Consider the following 19,866-nt stretch of genomic DNA (forward strand, 5'->3'; position numbering starts at 1 on the left):
CCCCCCCCCCCCCCCCCCCCAACGCCAGGTGGACTCCTGTGGACGGAGAAAGGGGCTGCGCATGTGTGTGTGCGTGCGTGTGTGTGTGTGTGTGTGTGTGAGTCTGTGTGTGTGAGAGTCTGTGTGTGTGAGAGAGCGGAAGTCTCTGTGTGTGTGTGTGTGCGTGTGTGCGCGCGTGCGTGTGTGTGTGTGTGAGAGAGAGAGTCTCTGTGTGTGTGCGCGTGCGTGTTTTTGTGTGTATGTGTGTGTGAGTCTGTGTGTGTGTGCGTGTGTGTGTGTGTGTGTGTGTGTGTGAGAGAGAGAGTGTGTGTGTGTGTGTGTGTGTATGCGTGTGTGTATGTGTGCGTTATTAAAGCCACGAGGAGAGTTGTGCTGCTGTGGTTCTTTACGCCACATTTACTGCTGCTGAAGCCTCCTCTGAAACACACGTGTCTTTAATGGGGGACATTTGGGAATAAAACTACTGAAATGATGAGAAGTCAATGAACTAAACAATGAAGAGTTAAAACACGCTCTGCATGGATACATGATGCTCAGAGGCTTTTCTACAAGACCAGGCAGACACCACGTGACCAGCTCATCGGGCCCACCCGTGGTGCAGTTACTCGCGGCCGCCGTCAGGTGGCGTCAGAGGACCGCGCACGCGTTCATGGGCCCAGACACGCGCTGAGGCTCCGGTGAACTCCTCGCGCAAACAGGTGTCGCTCTTTGCCCGAGTTCCACTTCTCGCGTGTCTTTAAACGTGTGCAAAGTGATGACAAGGAAATACTTGTTTGTGCGAGTTTGGCTTCTTTTTGTTTATTCAACTTAGTTGCGCGATACATGTTTCTGTAACAGTAAATAAAAGCAACACATATTAATCTGCACTCGAAAGCTTTTGGTCGCAGGATCCTTTCATTTAAACGAGGAGACCAACAAATGTAACCAGGTGTCTTTGTCTCTCTCTGTTTGTCCCTGTCTGTTTATATGTCTGCGGGAGGGGAGGGACGGGGGGAGGGGGGGTCTGATATTTAAGCTCGTGTCACATAGACCGTACATCAATAATAATATTTGGAGAGTTACAAGTGGTTGCGCCCCCCTCCTCCCCAGCCCGCCTTCCCTCTCTCTCTTTAACCCGGTGGTCAGAGGGGAAGCGGTGCGCGATGGGAGGGCAGCTCGGACGCGTGGTTCTCTGAGGATTACGCATGCGGAACCGCTCCGTGCCATTGCGCGCAACATCCCCACTGCGCGCGGAGCTCAGCGCGCGGGAGCAGCGATGGCCGCGCTCATCACTTCTCTGCTCGTTTTTGCAAAGTTCCTTCTGTATTTTAAACTGACACACTGCCAGGAAGTAGATTTCTGCGTCCCAGCTCGCGTGGGTCATCACATGTTCCGGTTGAGTGCATTCAAACAGGTATTCCACCTCCACCTCGCGCCGGACTCCAGCTTCCTCGCGCTGCGAGCCGCCGCGGACCTGCGGGAGTGCTTCTTCTCGGGTACCGTGAACGCGGATCCGGACTCCTTCGCCGCGCTCAGCCTGTGTAAAGGTCTCCAGGGGGGGTTCTCCTACGACGGCATGGAGTATTTCATCCGCCACACCGACACCGCGGACGCGGAACACAGGAACTCGGTCAACGGGACGCACGTCATCCACCGCTGGACACGCGCTGCGCACTCGGGCACAAACCACACCAGCAGGTGCGCCGTCGCACCTGACGCAAACTTCAACGTGTCCCTTGAGAATCGCAAGCACCTTGATGGCTTGGCTGCAACTGTGTTAAAACACCTGGGCAGGTCGAAGAGGTTCGCCTCCATCCCCAGGTTCGTGGAGGTGCTGGTGGTGGCGGATGAATCTATGGCTGCGTTCCACGGGGGGGACCTGAAGCATTACCTCATGACCCTGATGGCTGTGGCGGCCAGGCTTTACAAGCACCCCAGCATCCTCAACTCCATAAACATCGTGGTGGTGGACTTTATGGTGATAAACGAGGCCGACAAGGGACCAAAGATCTCTAGCAACGCGGCGCTGACGCTGCGCAACTTCTGCTTCTGGCAGAAGAAGCTGAACAAACACAACGACAAGCACCCCGAGTACTGGGACACCGCCATACTGTTCACCAAGCAGGTAAGAGGGTCGCACCCCGCCGCCATCTTCACAGGTGGGAAGAACATAAATGAAAATGCTGCAGTGCTACACAACTTGTGCAGGATTGTGTATGAGACAATGCCCCCCCAGCGCAGAGCAGAAGGCAACCTTGAGTTCTGCTGAGCCAAAGCTTCAGGCTGCATTCTCTCTGCTGACCAGCAGGGGGCGACTCCTCTGCTCCCATAGACGTCTATGAGGAAATGACTCTACTTCTCTCTTGATTTATTCCCTCAGTAAACATTGTAAACATGAGTTTATGGTCTGAGTCTCTAGTTTCAAGTCTTCTTCAATGCAGCATGATGTTCATTTAGTGAATGATTGTCCATTTAGAGTCAAACAGACCGTATAGAGGGGATGCTTTAGGGCGGGGCCTAACGCTGATTGACAGGTTTCAAAACAGTCGCCCCAACAAATATAGCAACTACATCCTCTTGTTATTTAAAATCTATAGTAGGCATGCTAACATTTAGATCAGAGCAGTGGTAATATGATCACCTGATCAGTGGTTGCCAAAAAATAAATGATTGTGACCAACAAGTGTTGAACTCCATAAACCTAATGGGGGTTTACTTCATATACGCAGTCTGTGGTCGGGACCCCTTAATGTCCCGTTCCAATGCTTTGGGTAGCCCAGTGTGTCGAACTAGGACATGTGGACTGCCCGCCCAATCCAAATATGGTCAAATTGGTGTAAACGCCCAACCTGGAGGTCTCAAAATGGGCCACTAACCAGTGGGTGACGTCACACACTCTTCTGAAGTCCCGTCTTTGGATCAAACCTTTGCGAGCCTGTAGAACATGTCTGCTGTCATGAGATGTGATGACATGAGATGACTTTACAACAAGAAAACATTAATTTTCTGTGTGTTCAACTACGCATCCATAGCCCTGTGTGTTGCTGACTGCACCGCCCTGCTATCGCCTCCTTCCTGTCCTTCGATGAGTCATTGGAAAAGAGCAGCTGAGCCAGGTCCCTCTGTTTGGTCGTTAATAACTTCTTTCCGTTAGGTCGGTTTTGGTTCTGGCTGTCTGTGTGATACACAGGCTCGCTCCTGGACTGCAGAGAAACATGCAAAATCACTTCAGGGTCAAAACCTGAAGAAATCCCCCAATGCTGGAGAAAAATATCCCATATTTACACTGAGGACAATTAAATGCAAGAAACTCTGGATGTCATGGTTGTCCTTGTAGGGCTCAATAGGTGCAGCTGCAGAGATGGAAAACATCTTGTCATAGGTTTTGTAGAGAAGTTGGTGTGGAATACACATGGCTGGCAGAAGGTGCTTCTGGCCTGACTGGGCCTCGTCATAACACAGGGTTAACAAGTTCCCTCATGTGAAGGAACACAAGGGCACAAGGACCTCTTCTCTGGGTTGGATTTTGAACTCAGGCGTGCAGGATGATTAGCGGCCGCTAAGATGTCAGCTAACTGGGATCCAGTAAATAAAAAAATTGCCCAGCCCTGTTTCACACTATCACCAATGTTAATTTAATGGATCCTGAGGGACCCATTAATGTCTGTGCCAAATACAATCACCATCCATCCTCCAGTTGTCTGGATAGCTCATAAATAAATAAAAGAATTGGGCCGTGAGTACTTCATCCTCAGACATTCCTGGTTTAAAACGATGGGCTCTGACATTACAATCCTCACAAAGTTGTTCCCACAACGCCATCCTCTCAGCCAGGTGGGATTCATCCTGTCCCTCGGCTCTTCTTCCCTCTTTAACTAAACAAATCTGAGGTGGGCTATCGGCCTCAACCCTCCGCCTCCATGTATTTTAAGAACAGAGCAGCAATAAACAAACCACGGCGCCATGTGCTTTGTATTAGTCGTCTTTGCTGAAGCTCAAAGCTTATCCACACAGAAACATGTTTGGAAGCGTCTCTTTTGCTTCGAGATAGAAGTTGAAACGAGCTGTTTGCGTCTACAGGATCTCTGCGGGGCCACGACCTGCGACACGCTGGGGATGGCCGACGTCGGGACCATGTGCGAGCCGAAGAGGAGCTGCTCCGTCATCGAGGACGACGGCTTGCCCTCCGCCTTCACCGCGGCACACGAACTCGGTGAGCGATGTTGTGATTTCAGGGGGGGGGGGGCAAACGCTCAGGCTCTGGGTCTCAGGTGTTAGATGCCGACTCAGTGCCACGGCCGTCGGTAAAATAATCCTAAATGCAATCTGTTGGTATTACGTGGCGCTCTGGGCCTCGGAGTGAGAAATAGCCTGTAAGCTGCATACAACCTGACACACAATGTCAAAGAAGTTCTGCTTCAAGCAAATAACAATCGCCGTGGAGGGGGGGGGGGTCTCTATGATGAGGTAGGTTCTCAGTCGTAATCCCAGAGCTCCTTCAGTCCCAGCTGCTATTGTATTTAATGGACGATGTTCAGTTAGAACATCATTAGAACGGCCCGATCAAAAGCAGCAGTCCTCTGTTTGTGTTGGACGTCCCGGCTGCACAACATAACGGAGCGATGACAGACAAATCTGATGGCATCAATTATTGCTCACAATATCACTATAGTAACAAATGAACACTTATCTGTACCTTCAATGTAGTCTGGGATGCTTCAGTGAGAAAGAGAAGATTAGCAATGAAATAAGGGGACTAATAAAGCAAAGGAGCTCTCGCTGCTCTTTATGAGACACTTTGGGTCAAAAGGTCCGATCCAAGCACTTAATCTGCAGAATTGCACTGGCACGCTTGGTATCTTGAATAAAGATTTGTCTTGCATCAAAATGCTGAAGTGTTATTTTTAATTTCATATCATATTTTCAACAGTCCTCAATCAGTCCTTCAATTATAATCAGTGTTTGAGGCTTTAAAAGAGGCCGGACTCCTGAAACCAGATGCATGAGTAAGGCCTCCAGAGAGGAATTGGTTTACACGGTCCTCATATACGTTGAGTTATTTCCTCCCAAAATGCTCCTGTCTCATGTTTGAAAACACCATTTTTTTCTTCTGGAAAGAACTTCATGTTCATATTTACGGAGGGGAATGATTTCCTTGGGAACTAAATTCCCCCGTCAGGCCCGCTTTAGAACATGGACGTATTCCCATGCAACCGCATTCCGGTCTGCTATGACATCAGCCTCAAATCACTCCCATTCGTTTTGCCTCATACTCACATGTATTTTGAGGTGTCTGTTAAAAAGGTTCTATATTAGCTCATCACGAACACGTTAAACAAAGGTTCAATATCGCTTTCTTCATCTCAGACCTAAACCTAACTGCTGGTTTAGTGGTTTAAACTTAACTGTTGTTTTTCCTACTTTAAAGGCGACTTGACCCTAACCCCCCCCCCACCCCATTGTCCCACAGGCCATGTCTTCAACATGCCTCACGACAATGTGAAGGCATGTGAGGAGGTATTTGGGAAGCTGAAAGACAACCACATGATGTCTCCCACGCTGATTCAGATTGACAGGAGCCGGCCCTGGTCCGTGTGCAGCGCCGCCATCATTACCGAGTTCCTGGACCGGGGTCATGGTCAGTAAACACTTCCTGTACACGTCTCTGGACTCTCTAATTCTGTCCAGGCTTCATGCTCTCAGCTCAAAAGACCTTGGCTTTAGTCGGTTTCTGTTAAATATGTCATTTCAATATCTGTTTCCGCTTGGGAGTTTATATTTTTCTCTGTTTTAAAGAAATATTCATGTTTTATGTATTAATAGTACGGTAGTATTAATAGGCTGTTTTTAGCCTCCATGAAGTTCAGATAAACTCACCGTACCAAACAGGAGAGAGACAAACTCAGGGAGTTGAGGTGCCCAGAAACACAACAGGACACACATATGTGGACACAGCCGAATTTTGATTTGAGTGGTTGGATGACCCCAACATTTGACAATGGACCCCAAAGTTTGACAAGTGGACCCCAACAATTGACAGGAAACCCCAAAGTTTGACAAGTGGACCACAACGCTTGACAAGTGGATCCCAACGTTTGACAATGGACCCAACATTCGACAGGAAACCCCAACGCTTGACAAGTGGACACCAACGTTTGACAAGTGGACCTCAAGGATGGACAATGGACCCACATGTTTTACAATAGACCCCGACATTCGACAAGTGGATCCCAACATTTGACAAGTGGACCTGGACGTTTGACAATGGACTTCAGCGCTTGACAAGTGGACACCAATGTTTGACAGGTGGACCTCAAGGATGGACAATGGACCCACATGTTTTACAATAGACCCCGACATTCGACAAGTGGATCCGAACGCTTGAAAAGTGGACCCCAGTGGATCCCAACGGATCCCAATGGACCCCAGTGGACCCCAGTGTTTGACAATGGATCCCAACGTTTGACAATGGACCCCAATGTTTGACAAGTGGACCACAACGCTTGACAAGTGGATCCCAACGTTTGACATTGGACTCCAACACTTGACAAGTGGATCCCAACGTTTGACAATGGACCCAACATTCGACAGGAAACCCCAACGTTTGACAAGTGGATCCCACTGTTTGAAAATGGACCCCAATGCTTGACAAGTGGATCCCAACGTTTGACAATGGACCCCAATGTTTGACAAGTGGACCACAACGCTTGACAAGTGGATCCCAACGTTTGACAATGGACTCCAACACTTGACAAGTGGACACCGACGTTTGACAAGTGGACCCCAAGGATTGACAAAAGACCTAAACATTTAACAATAGACACTGAAATTCGACATGTAGACCTCAACGATTGGCAATGGACCCCAATGTTTAACAATGGATGACGACATTTGAAAAAGTGGACCCAAACGTTTTGTTGGTGGATGCCTAGCTGATGTCCACCATTACACCAGTTATCTTGTCTAAATTAGACCCGTTGAAGATATAGTACAGTGATAGATGAGAGCAAAGTAACAGTTTTCCAAAGCATCAAAAGTCAGATTTCTGAGCCATGAAGAGAGGGATTTCCTTAAAGAACTCGCACGTACCAGAGTTTCTAACTGTGTGGCAGAATTACCCTGGAGTTTAATAGACTGAGCTAAAATATTTGAATAAGCAGTTTTCTATGAGATGTCATTTAATTTCACTTTCAAAAAAACATGTGTGTATTAATATATTACTCAGCTTTTTCTCCTCATGGAGTCTTTTTCTGTCTCTAATATGTAACTGTTAACCAGCTTACTTACTCTAACGAGCATTTAGTAAGTTTAACACTACTGTCTTTTCTACACAAGTCATCTCCTTAATCTAAACATTATCTGGTGCCTGTTCTTTCTCAAATAAACAGCTTGCAGTCTGTACACTGTCAATGTTGAATTAAGTGCTATATCTAACAACTTTTGAAGCTAGTGCTGCTAGCTACTATCCTTGGAGAAGAGTTGGTTTATTTTCGGTTCGAAAGCTACCTGTGTACGCAAGTATAGAGAATATTCGGCCAACCAAAGAACATGTATCACAAACTGCAGTTGTAAAGCCTTGAAACCTAAACAATGGGCTCAATGATGTCAGGAAACTGAGACGATGCTTTGTGGGTTCATCAAGGACACCTTTCGTAACAAATGAAGAAATTGTTGCCTTTAGGTGTGGCTGGTGGTAATATCGTCTGGTTTTGTCTCTTTAGGAGATTGTCTGCTGGACCAGCCTCAGAAGCAGCTGTCCCTCTCGGACCACCTGCCCGGCTCCAGCTACAGTCTGCACCGCCAGTGCGAGCTGGCCTTCGGCCCCGGCTCCAAGCCCTGCCCATACATGCAGCCCTGCACCAAGCTGTGGTGCACCGGAAAGGCCCGCGGCCAGCTGGTATGCCAAACCCGACACTTCCCCTGGGCAGATGGCACCAGCTGTGGCAACGGGAAGGTCTGCTACCGAGGAGCCTGCACAGACAAGAACAACACCATGCACGTCAAGGTGAGAGCGTGCAGAGGGTCAGCCCTGTCCTCTTGGTGGTTTTTCAGGTGTCTTGTCACAGATTGGTGTACCGCTCGGCCTGTGTGTCTCTTTTCCCAGGTGGATGGCCGGTGGGGGAAGTGGGGAGCTTACGGAAGTTGTTCCCGGAGTTGTGGTGGAGGAGTTCAGCTGGCCAAGAGGCAGTGCGACAACCCTCTTCCTCAGAACGGAGGCAAATACTGCTACGGCCTTCGCATCAAGTATCGCTCCTGTAACCTCAACACTTGTCCTAAGACAGGTAGGCTATGAGTTTGTTCACTCAGTAACACAAAGTTTAATCAATGTGAATTTAATTGAATGTACAGTTTTCAGAATCAATATTCTTCAAGTAAAATCATAATCAGAGTTCGGACAGGATCACGACCGTTTCAGTGGAACATGTTTTTTCAGGTAGCTCGTGACTGTTTTAAGACATGGTTGTCGTAGTAACTTTTATGTATTTTACTATAAGATAATAAACACAGTTGAGTCTGCATTTAAACTTGATAGAAGCGTTTTACAAGAACACTTACATGTTCTGCGAGTATTTTTTAACGGCCTCTGTCACACTAATAGCAACCACAAGGTATTAGGCTGAGGGTCACCAGTTAACACGGTCACTGGTTAATGCAAAACACCGGCAAATTCTATGGTTATGAAATATTAAAACTAGGTGGTGACAGGAGAAGCTGACCCCAGATGACGTCACAGTCACTTTCATCAACTGTCTCCTGCTTCTTACTGGTTTGGAAAACACTCCAGAAACCTCAGCCAGAGTTCACCAGACATTGATTAGGCCTTCTCCTCCTAGAATGATGTTTTATTATAATGTTGACAGTGAAATAAACTGTTTGGATATGTAAACAAGTGTGTGAACTTTGGTGGCAGTAAATCCATGATAAAAGCTTTGCCATACTGCCAGAACCGGTTAACCACCAACCCAAGGAGTTAACGTTAGCTTAATTAGCACGCTGGCTAAATCACATTTGCATATAATTTAGAAGTTGTGTTATTTTTACTGTGAATTTCAAAAGGCAAATGTGCCCTCATCATCTTTGACGAATCTGCTCTCCAAGAACAGAAAGATCACAAACACTGTGAGTTGTTGTCAATCTAAACCGAGGTTGTACTTTACATCTCCAGGTAAAAGCTTCCGCGAGGAGCAGTGTGAAGCTTTCAATGGTTTGAACCTGAACACCAACAGACTGGGCTCCTCTGTGGCTTGGGTTCCTAAATACTCAGGCATCTCCCCCAAGGACAAATGTAAGCTTATCTGCCGCGCCAACGGGACCGGGTACTTCTACCTCCTTGCTCCAAAGGTACGTAACTGGTTTAACATGTTCACTGTTGTTTAGAGTAACCACAACATACTAATGTACCAACTGTTGTAATAAGTAATGTCACTGAATACCTCATTGTGGGTCATAAGCTCATGGGAGGTGTAGCTGAATTGTTTATAGAGGCCGCTGTGTGGTCACAAAGGTTTGTGCGACTTGTTCCTCAGTGAGAGCTGATGTGCCTTCGCAGAGAGCGATGAGAAAGGGACGCTGTCCCCTCACAGCTGTGGCTTGTCAGCAACTATTTATGCAACCAGAGAGGAAACAAGCTTGTAGCAGCAATATTGGCCAGAATCTTGTATACACTAAAGGACACTGAGCTCTCCCTGTGGGGATACTTTTCACTTTATATTCATGTAGCTCTTTGGTTCATCGTGTTTGTTTAGTCAGAAGAACACTAACATGTATATAGTGTTATGTCCTCGCTCTTTCCTTCCACGTTGTTGTTGTTCTAGTTTACATGTTATCCACCTGCAGGTTGTGGATGGGACGCTCTGCTCTCCTGACACCTCGGCCGTATGCGTTCAAGGAAAATGCATCAAGGCGGGCTGCGATGGCAAGCTGGACTCCAGCAGGAAGTTTGACAAGTGCGGTGTCTGCGGCGGAGACAATCAGGGTTGCAAGAAGGTCACTGGAATGTTTACAAAACCTGTGTAAGTAGCACACAGGTACCTCAGAGACACGTAGAAAATGTAGCCTTCACATTGATGCTGTTTAACCGTACACAAAGTTATTTTTTTAGTTAAAGACGATTCAGCGCCATGAAATCTAATTTCTTGCCCACACTTTTTTCTTTCCTTTTAGTCACGGCTACAACTTCGTAGCGACACTCCCTGTCGGGGCTTCCAACATCGACGTCCGTCAGCGCGGCTACCGGGGGATGGTCAGCGACGAGAACTACTTGGCGGTGAAGAACCGCCACGGCAAGTACCTGCTGAACGGAAATTACGTGGTGTCGGCCGTAGAGCGTGACCTGCTGGTTAAGGGCAGTCTGCTGCGCTACAGCGGCACCTCCTCGTCGGTGGAGATCCTCCAGTCCACCCGGCCGCTGCAGGAAGCTCTGACCGTGGAGGTGCTGTCCGTGGGGAAGATGACTCCTCCCAGGATACGCTACACCTTCTACATCGCCAAGGAGAGCAAGGAGGACAAGACCCTGCGGAAGGAGGATAAGAGCCACGCGGCGCACAACAGCGTCCTGGCAGACAGCAACCTGATCGAGGCCAAGGAGCAGATGGCGGGCAAGAGGCCGGTGAGCCACTGGGTGACGGGCAGTTGGGATTCCTGCACGGTCACCTGCGGGACCGGTCTGCAGAAGAGGCCGGTGCACTGCCAGAGCACCGAGGGACGTCCGGCGGCAGACTGTGGCAGCGGCGACAGGCCGGAGTCGGCAAGGGCATGCGGCGATCCGTGTCCCGTGTGGGACGCTGGCGGCTGGTCCCAATGCTCCAAGTCCTGCGGGAGGGGCTTCAAAAGGCGGCCGGTACGCTGCATGACGGAGAACGGCCCGAGTCTACCCAGGGACCATTGCTCCGGAAGGAGGAAGCCTCAGGAGCTGGACCTCTGCAATCTGAAGCCATGTTAGAGCGGGACAGACACAAGCCCTGGACCTATTAGTGACAAATGGACGATCTGATGGGAACGCTTGCTCCGCCACGTTGGGGTGGGAGGTTTCCTCCACTGCTGCCCCCGCCCCCCCCGCTACACCGAAGGAAAGCCAACGGAGACGAAGAGGGTCTCCCTCTGTTGTTTGAAAAAGACATTTTGTTCAGACGGAAAAGCCGTCTTCTCGTATACTGTCCAACAATCTGCCTCGAGGTTTTGACTCCGTTGCTGCACCTCCCCCCGAGTCGGATGTCTGTGAACGTACAGTCAGTCACGCAGGGGGAGGACGCCGAGACGTCGGCACACTAACGCTGTTTACTGGTACCGTCGCGTGGGATGAACTGAGAGCTCAAAGCAAGGGGCGCGAGGTATGACCTCACATCTTGCGATGGACATTTCCTCCACTGAAGAACTACTCTCAATGTGAAACACAGTCCTGCTGGTGTAGAATAATCAACTAACCCTTCTCTCATTGGTCAGGTCTCTGTAACGTAACGTAACCATGGTAACGTCTCCGCTGGTTTGTTGAGACTCGGGTGACGAATCTAACGAACCCGTCTCCGTCCCTGGAATCAAAGATTTTACATATGCAGAAGACAAGTTATGATTTATAAAACATCATGTATATGGCATACATTCTGGGATGGATCGATACCGATATAGATACATATATAGTTTAAAGCTAATCCATGAGAAAGCAAAGTATTTCTGAATGTTACATTCGTCTTTAAATTTAGAAACCTGTAAGGAGACAAATCTGGTGTCAATTTAGCTAACGTTAGTTAAATGAAATAAAGTAGGAGTGACATTTGAGTATCATTTCATCGAATGTTTATGAATGACATCAGCTAAACATGGAACACAGCTGTTACCGAGCAATGCAAATTTGTTTTAAAGGTCTATAAAATAACGTTATTGAGTTTCTTTTTTTATATTACCTTTATAAAATACCATTAAAATAATACAAATTAGAAAGTTATATATAAGCTACATTCCTTTTATTACTTTCAGTTTATGACCGCATTTGCGATGTGTGGTAAAAGGAAGCTGTACAGAAATAGGAAGAATATGTCTCAAATCAAATCAATTTAATCAAAGTAATAATCTACGGCTGAATCAATTATAAAACAAGTCGTTGCCTTCAGCCCCAGAATATCAACGCTAATCCTCCACAGTGAACAATGTAAAGAGTATAAATATTCCAGATATTCAGGGAATGTTGCTTTATTTGTTCTGTTTAAAAACCAAAGAGTTATAAACTTTAAGAAAGCTTGACTTTAGTTGACCTGTTTAAGCTTAAACCAAAAGACTTCAAATTAGATGTTTTCCTTTAGCTGTTTGAAGATGAAACTCATCCGAGGGGAAAAAACACGGACACGCTTCCAAAGACCTGTACTTTGCATTAATGTTACTGCACGTAGTTAATAAGAACAGTTTAATAAAACACTGTCATCAGCATTTGACATGTATACCAAATTCAGTGAAAGAATAGAATTCCACATCTGAGACCCAAACCTTCCAACACTTCCAATTTCACGCTTGGAGGCACCCGACATTTCAGAATAATATAAAACTATTTGTGTTGGGTATCTGGTCCTTTTTTAGAAGGAAATTACTCTCCTCTTCAGAGGAACTAATCATTGTTTCTATTTTTTTCACATAATGCACAGTTGATCTCATTTTTATCAGTTGTGTTTTGTATTGTATACTATGTATGCATTTATCTAGCTCTTTAAAATAAAGTATATATATATACAGCAGTACTGAATCATGAAACGGTTTTAGAATTAAAATTTTGAGACAACAGTGGAAATGTCATATGTTTTCTCTTCAGGGTTTTTGCTCTGGTGGTTTCTTCTGCATCATGGTTTGGTTTCTTCTTCCATCACATGAGAGGAGACAGTGTGGGTACCTTCAGCTCTTCTAAACCAAAACACAGCTGCAGATGAAAACACGTTCATTTTTCCTCTTTGGTATTCTGCTGACTCAAGCTGCTCTGTGCAAACACATCAACACACACTGACGGTCTGTAAAGAAAAAGCGTCATTCTCTGCAGTGACCAGCAGGGGGCGACTCCTCTGGTGCCATTGAAGTCTATGAGAAAATGACTCTACTTCCCTCTTGATTTTTCCCTCAGTAAACATTGTAAACATGAGTTTATGATCTCAGTCTGAATTCATGTTTATTTCCAACAATCCTCTTAAAAGACAAAACCAACTTCCAACAACCATCCCTGAGCACCAAAGTGAATGCTATCTGGCCTTCATTTGGGCAACTTAGTCTTGTTATTCCTGAGAATGTGAGCTTGTAGAAGATTAAAGTGGACAGCGGACCAGATCTCACCTGATCTGGTGGACCAGATGTGATCCTCTGTTTTGCCTAGTCTGGCAGCACGTGAGGGCAGTTTGCTAAAAATACAAACACTGTTAGCTGTGGTCCAAAAGGATCCTTTTGCAGCCGCACTGGGCTCGTTATCCAGAACACAAGCGACGGGGAGGAGAAACCTTTGTTAGCATCGATTAAAGGTGGCATTTAGGAGCAAACAGTCTGAAAACAGCAGTGAGGCCTCATTGTTTGATCTGTTCTTCTGTTTGTGCAGTAAGAACCTGGTGAGATGTGTTGAATGATGAGCTGCAGCATCACATCGTAGCATGGCATGCAGGGCGGGCTGCTCTCTCTTTACACCTACAGCAACCTGCGAACGTTATGGCCAAAATGTGGCTGCTGATAAAATGTGTATTTTAATGTTGTTTATATTGGGGTTCTATCGCGCTGAAGGAATGACGCATATTCGAATACATTAGAAAGGCTGAAGCCCCAGCGTGGCTCAATATAACCACAGATTTAGGGAGTTTTAGAAGGAGCTTGTGTGTCTCTCAGTTAAAGTCGGATAACTGAGGAACGGATGTGTGTGTTCATGCAATCAGCCACTTCGTCACTGTTGATTTAGGTCTTAAACACTCTTACAGTGTAATAACCAGATTTCTTTCCTGTTTCATTGCCTGAGAGACACACCAATACCTTGTTTTGATCCACGTGTGTGTAATCAGCCTCTTCCAATGCACAGCCTGAGCAAAACACTCAAACACAAGATGGCAGTTTTAAATTGTAAATAAATAGAATATGACACGGCTCAGTTTCAGCCAGTCGGCTTGTTATGTTTGCCAGACATCTTGTTATTTCTGTAAACTCTGCTTTAAACGTTAAAGACGGCGCTGTGGTAATGACGGGCGTGTCGGGGTGGAATCTGTCGAGTGGTGATTCACGCCCACGAGGAAGACTGCCTCAACAAAACGGCTCTGGGTATCCAATCGAGCGTCTCAGTTCATTACACTTCTGTTCCACTGGCCTAGGACACCTCTCACCTCCTCACGGCGCCTCTGAAGGACAGCACAGGAGCTCAGTGTCTTCCTGTGTGTCCCCAGTCCGAGTCCGTCGCCCCCTTCGATTGACCGGATCAGAGCATTGAGTTTTTTTTTTTTTTAAATGGCCCACTTGGGAGTTCATCTGGAGGAGTTTTACCTCGCAGCGGGCCGGAAATCACATTATCTGCTTTGCACAACAACACAGCGGTGGAGGCGGCCTGTGCCAAGACGCTGAGTGGGTTCTGATTTACTTCACCCCCCCCCCCATTCCTCCCCTCCCAACCAGAGGCCCGTCCACCTATTCAGACTGCGCTCACGGGGCTAATGGGCATGAAGGGTTAACGCTTCCCCGTCCATGGGAACCGCTGAGGCTCTAAGTCGCCCTTTCTTTACATCGGCTGAACCGCAAAGTTGCAAGGAGCAGCGTTCAAGAATTAAATGCATGTGGAGGGCTGCAGAGCAGTGAGGAAACGCACCAGATCAAAGAATTATTCTAATTAATGCAATCATCTTCAGAACCCAAATCATTTTCAAGAAATTATTTTAAAAAATGTTTGCATATTCGCCACAACAAATATTTTCAGGAGTTATAGTCAGAGAATATTTTTTATAATCTTATAAGTCTTTGTAAAGAAAAACTTTAAATATTGTCTTTTTAGGATATAAAGTGTAGTCAAGAAGATTTACTGTCATTTACAAAAGCACAAAAGGTCACATGAGGATAAAACAGGAATTAGAAACCTTAAATACCGTATTCACGTCTCTCCCAAATACTTCCTCGGATGCTCACTCAAACTCCCAAAGTTTTGACCACGCTTTCACCCCCCCATTTGTCTCCATAAGGTCTGCCCCCCCGGCACTCAAACATCGACGGTTGCTTTTTCACAAATACCATTTTAGGCCAAACGCTGTGCTGACAGATGGTCGTGTTTTCTTCTGGAGGTCCGTCAGCAGCTCCACAGACATCCTGCAGCAGGAATTGTTTTGACGCTCGGTGCTTTTAGGGGCTCGTCCTTTCACGATAATGGGGTTGTCTGACAAATGGAAGTATGTTACGCTTTTTAAGTGCTGAGGTTGACTGTACCCGCTAAGACAGGAATGTTTGTTCAGTACAGTAAATAATCTCAGTGTAAATAAAGTAAAGTTTAGCAGTGGTGTGGAAAAAAGCAAACAATGCCCCAAAATGGCTTTTAGCATTTCCAAAGTGGTTAATAGCTAAATAGCCTCAAACCTGATTAAAATAAAGATAAAGCTACCATTTAGGTTTTTTAAGGTTTATAGTTTTATTTTGTTTTCCATCTCCCTACAAAGCAAACGGCAGGCCGGTGGAACCCATTGTTACCCACAAGCCCCCTCTTTGATGAATATGAAGCTGGTCCAAGGGTCTCCAGGTGACCTCCATCAGCCGCATGGCCTCCGTCTCGGGGGGGCTAGGAGTTCTTCCTGTGGAGGAGGAGCTGTGACCTGAATCAATAAACTCTGAGGGCGGAGTTAACGATGACGACTTAATCCGCCAGAATATATTGGCGGTGTCGTTCCCCCGAAGAAACTCTCTAGTGAAGAATTGATGATCTTGGACTGGGGATGAGATCCAGTAAATACACCACGGACACATTGATGTGATTTCAGCGGCGTGTGGTTTGGATTACGTGGTTTTACAGTTATTCTTTCATATTCTGTCCCATTTAATTATCATTGAACGCAATACTGATGGCACGCTGCTCGATGAGTCATTCCACCCAAATTCAGGGACAGATTTCCTTTTGAGAGTTTTGACTTATTTAGTCCTTCAAAAAGATGGGTCCCCACATTGTAATTAGATCCATGTCCCCACATGGTTAATAAAATAAAAGTAACACACACGCACACACACACATGTGCACACATGCACGCAGACACACGCACGCACACACACGCTTTGAACATTTAAGCCATTCTTACAGAACCCCCCCTGTGATCTTCACTTCTTCCTCCTCTCTGCTCCCCACAAGAAAAGAAAAGCGTGAGCTCAATGAGGGCTGCATTGAGGTGGTTTCCAGCGCCTGCATAGATTTAAGTTGCCTTGGAGACGTTGCAAAATAAGGGCCGGGCTTAGTTGACTGTTCTCCTAATGTTACAGCAATCAAATCTAAGGAGAAAACCCACCAGCTCTTTGCAGTTTGATAGTTTTCACGCCCGTGTTTAAGCTCCGAACATGTTTTGAATGCCGCGTGTCCTTTAAATGTGTTGTTCATGCAACAAAGATTCCTGAAGTCGAAACCCGAGGTCAGGATGCTGAGAGAGACACCCCCCCTCCCCCCGCTCGACCAACACGGAGCCATGAGACGTAAGACGGGAAGCATGGGTGAAGAGGACAGTAGAACGTGGAGTGAGACAGCATGGTGATCATCACAACAAGGTGAGCTCTCTTCACAAAGTTTGAGGAGCCCCCCCTTCGATTCAGAAGTAGTCAACAAGAAGGCTTCTCTTCTTTGGTTGGTTGCTTGTGATACTTTAGATCTTAACAATAGGAGAACTAACGTTGTGCTCAAATCACGTTTTGTAAAGAAGTAAAGCACGAAGTTGAAGCGAGACCTGTCAATCACAGTATGCCCCGCCCTAAAGCAGACCCTTTTTTATGGTCTGTTTGACTCTACATGGACCATCATTCACTAAATGAACATCATGCTGCATTGAAGAAGACTTGAAACTAGAGACTGAGACCATAAACTCATGTTTACAATGTTTACTGAGGGAATAAATCAAGAGAGAAGTAGAGTCATTTCCTCATAGACGTCTATGGGAGCAGAGGAGTCGCCCCCTGCTGGTCATTACATGGCAGTAGTGTCATTTCATTGTAAGTCGCTTTGGATAAAAGCGTCAGCTAAATGACATGTAATGTAATGTAATTTTCTCATAGCGTGATCCACACAGAACCGGAGACGTCAGGCTTCCAAAACGAGTGAATCCCCATAGATGTGGTAAAAAGGCGTTGATCGACAGGCGGGGGACGTCACAGGTTGTTAGCCGCTAGCCATATCCTGGTTTTTTGTTACTTCCTGCTTCGCTGTATGTTTCGTGCAAACTGCTGGTTTTTAGAGACCTGCGTCTAAATCACAGGGTCGACCTGCATTACGCAATGTTTCCCCTTCTTTCACCTGCAAGCACACTCAGTCATGCTGTTATCACAAAACAGCAGTGTGTGTGTGTGTGTATGTGTGTGATGGGGGGGAGTGTGTAATTGAGTGTGTGATGGGAGGGAGTGTGTGTGTGTGTGTGAGTGTCTGTCAATGTAATTTAGCTAAATGATGGAGTGATGAAAAAATGCGCAGTGAGTAGGCTGTTTTCTTTATGACGGCTCATCCTCGGCCTGTTTCCAATGTGACGGAGCAGAGAAGCTCTCGACAGGATCTCTTTACTCTGACGAGGGATCAGGTGTCGCATCGCAGAGAGCTGGAGGGTGATGTAACCGGCACAGCAACAGACCATTAATCACTGACGTCGTCTTCAAAGCGCCCTGGTGGCAAAGCCTGGATCCACAGCCAAAGCTCACACAGCGAGTCCACGCTGCCCCCCCCCCCCCTCGATCCCTGCTCATGTGTTAATGATGTTTTGAATGAATGTTATCGTTTCTGTCAACCAAGACAGTATATTTAATAATAACAGTTTCAATCTTATTTGAGTGTTTGTGGTTTTTAATAAAGTCTCTTCACACTAAATGCTGCCCTGTGGAATCAGCTGCCCTCACGTTACGTAACAATGGAGAAAACATGTTGAGCTCTTTTGTCTGACGTAATGTTAGCACTAATACATGGATTTTGTTTTTGAGTCTTGAGTCTTTTCCTGTGAACACTTTCTCATTGCGCAATGCATTATGGGACATCAGTTGAGGTGGGACTGACGGGCCAAAAGAGGTCTCAAACGTCAACACTGTTGTTATTTTTGCAAAGTGGTGCGAGGGATGCCGGGTGGGTCAGCAAGTCGTTGTAGATTGTGTGATACATCGGTGCTTGGAGAACGTCCCCAACGCTGCCCTCTGACTGTATGTTCTCTCTTTCTCTCTGGAACTTGGTTTTTGGGCATCAACCTCTATAGAAAACGTAGAAACCACGCGCTAAATCTTTAACGTGCATCCAAGACGAAACCCACGAAAAAAAAAATTGGAGACACTGACAACAGAATGAAAGTGCAGCGATGAGACAAATGTTGTTCTTATGGAGAGAGAATCCAACTCCTTCCACCAAAGAAGAAATGGCTTACACCAAAGTGTAAAACTTTTTTTCGGGTCAGAAATCCTTCTATATACAACATAGAAGTGTGTGTGAGCTGCACGTGGCCCCAGGCGCTGGAACCAATAACCGGGTCTTCCTTTCATGTCGGGTTCCCTCGTTGAGAAAGTTCTCAGCTCTTGGGAAATGGACTCAGTATTTTCTGCCGAGCATCTGGAGTCACTCCAGTTCTATCAACAAATATCCGCTCAAAGCTGCCGTGTCATATACGAACGTGCTATTGGGTGGGATTCTCCATGCAACCATAGGCCCACTAAGGCAAAAAGATCAACACCTGATACGTCCGTTTGACATATTCCAGCAACATTCGGCTCTAATTTGCTCAAGGAGTCGGGGATTTGTGGTCGGTGGTTATGGCGAGCCACAAAGACGACCCTTCTGAAGCATCAATGAACGCTGGATCGAACGCTCCTGGCTGCCGAGGAGACCAAAATGGTGGAGACCGATCCTGCAAACCACAACCGGGCTCAGATTTTGAGGCACGGCGCTGAAGCCGGAGAATCACTGTGAATTATTTTCGTTACGTTGGGCAGAGAGATCAGACTCCCGGCAGGCCGGAAGAGAAGTGTTCGATCGTGACGTCATCTGTTTAGATCGGCTGGTTTATTCCACCCAATGAGAACCAAGACTCTCCTTTTAAATACTTAATCATCAAATATAATCTCTCTAAATGACTTCTTTTCTTCATGACTTGTCTTTCAGGTTTGAAATAGTCAAACAAAATAGATTTATTGGTTTTTGTGTAAACAGACAAGCATTGTGTGGTTCTATTTCGAGAAAATAATGTCGATGGAAAGTTCACCAGCAAGGACCACGGCATCCGTTTAACGTGAGTTAATGTGTTATTGATCGATTATTGTCTAGTCGGTCAGATGGGCCTTCAGGGCCCTACGAAAAGGGTGCAAAAGAAGGAAACGAAAAGAAAAAGAAAAGGATTGGCACACTGGGAATTTAGAATGCGACAACCAGAAGAGCTGCATTTATGGGAATACTGGAAGATTATGCTAATTAGCTTCAAGCAACGGGGGTCTCATCATGGTGGACCCACAAATGAACCCACTCACATTACCAGGCAAAGGTCTGTTCACAATCAAACCACGGGGGTGAGAGTGAGGGAGGGGAACCTGGATGCTTGTAGGAGCTTCAGGTCTTCACTTCGAGCAGTGGAGAGCCCCCTCCAGCACTGTTTCCTCAATGTTTTAATGTCCCCACGAAGCCCTGGAGCACCGAATCACCAGACTGATCTGACCTGACAGCTGGATGAAACAGGATGGATAATATCCTGCTCATAG

General features: G+C 46.5%; 1 protein-coding gene and 1 long non-coding RNA gene across 2 annotated transcripts in view; both read left to right on the forward strand.

Annotated features, from left to right (window-relative positions):
• Positions 1-1,063: 1,063 nt before the first annotated feature.
• LOC119222634 (A disintegrin and metalloproteinase with thrombospondin motifs 15-like) lies at positions 1,064-12,745 on the forward strand. Its single transcript, XM_037479423.2, has 8 exons — positions 1,064-2,104; positions 4,060-4,192; positions 5,450-5,617; positions 7,701-7,984; positions 8,084-8,261; positions 9,146-9,321; positions 9,817-9,992; positions 10,144-12,745. The coding sequence occupies exons 1-8, from the start codon at positions 1,256-1,258 to the stop codon at positions 10,919-10,921; spliced, it is 2,742 nt and encodes a 913-aa protein (XP_037335320.2). The 5' UTR covers positions 1,064-1,255; the 3' UTR covers positions 10,922-12,745.
• Positions 12,746-16,389: 3,644 nt separating this feature from the next.
• LOC119193869 (uncharacterized) overlaps positions 16,390-19,866 on the forward strand; it is a 33,303-nt gene continuing 29,826 nt past the window's right edge. The window contains exon 1 of the long non-coding RNA XR_009955901.1: positions 16,390-16,704. This is a non-coding gene — a long non-coding RNA (uncharacterized LOC119193869). The remainder of the gene's footprint in view (positions 16,705-19,866) is intronic.

Source organism: Pungitius pungitius, chromosome 3 (genome assembly GCF_949316345.1).
Source record: "Pungitius pungitius chromosome 3, fPunPun2.1, whole genome shotgun sequence".
NCBI lineage: Eukaryota > Metazoa > Chordata > Actinopteri > Perciformes > Gasterosteidae > Pungitius > Pungitius pungitius.

Coding starts and splice junctions, on each gene's coding strand:
- LOC119222634 (XM_037479423.2), top strand. CDS start 1,256: ATGGCCGCGCTCATCACTTCTCTGCTCGTTTTTGCAAAGTTCCTTCTG. Junction 2,105..4,059: donor CCATACTGTTCACCAAGCAG/GTAAGAGGGTCG, acceptor TTGCGTCTACAG/GATCTCTGCGGGGCCACGAC. Junction 8,262..9,145: donor CAACACTTGTCCTAAGACAG/GTAGGCTATGAG, acceptor TTACATCTCCAG/GTAAAAGCTTCCGCGAGGAG.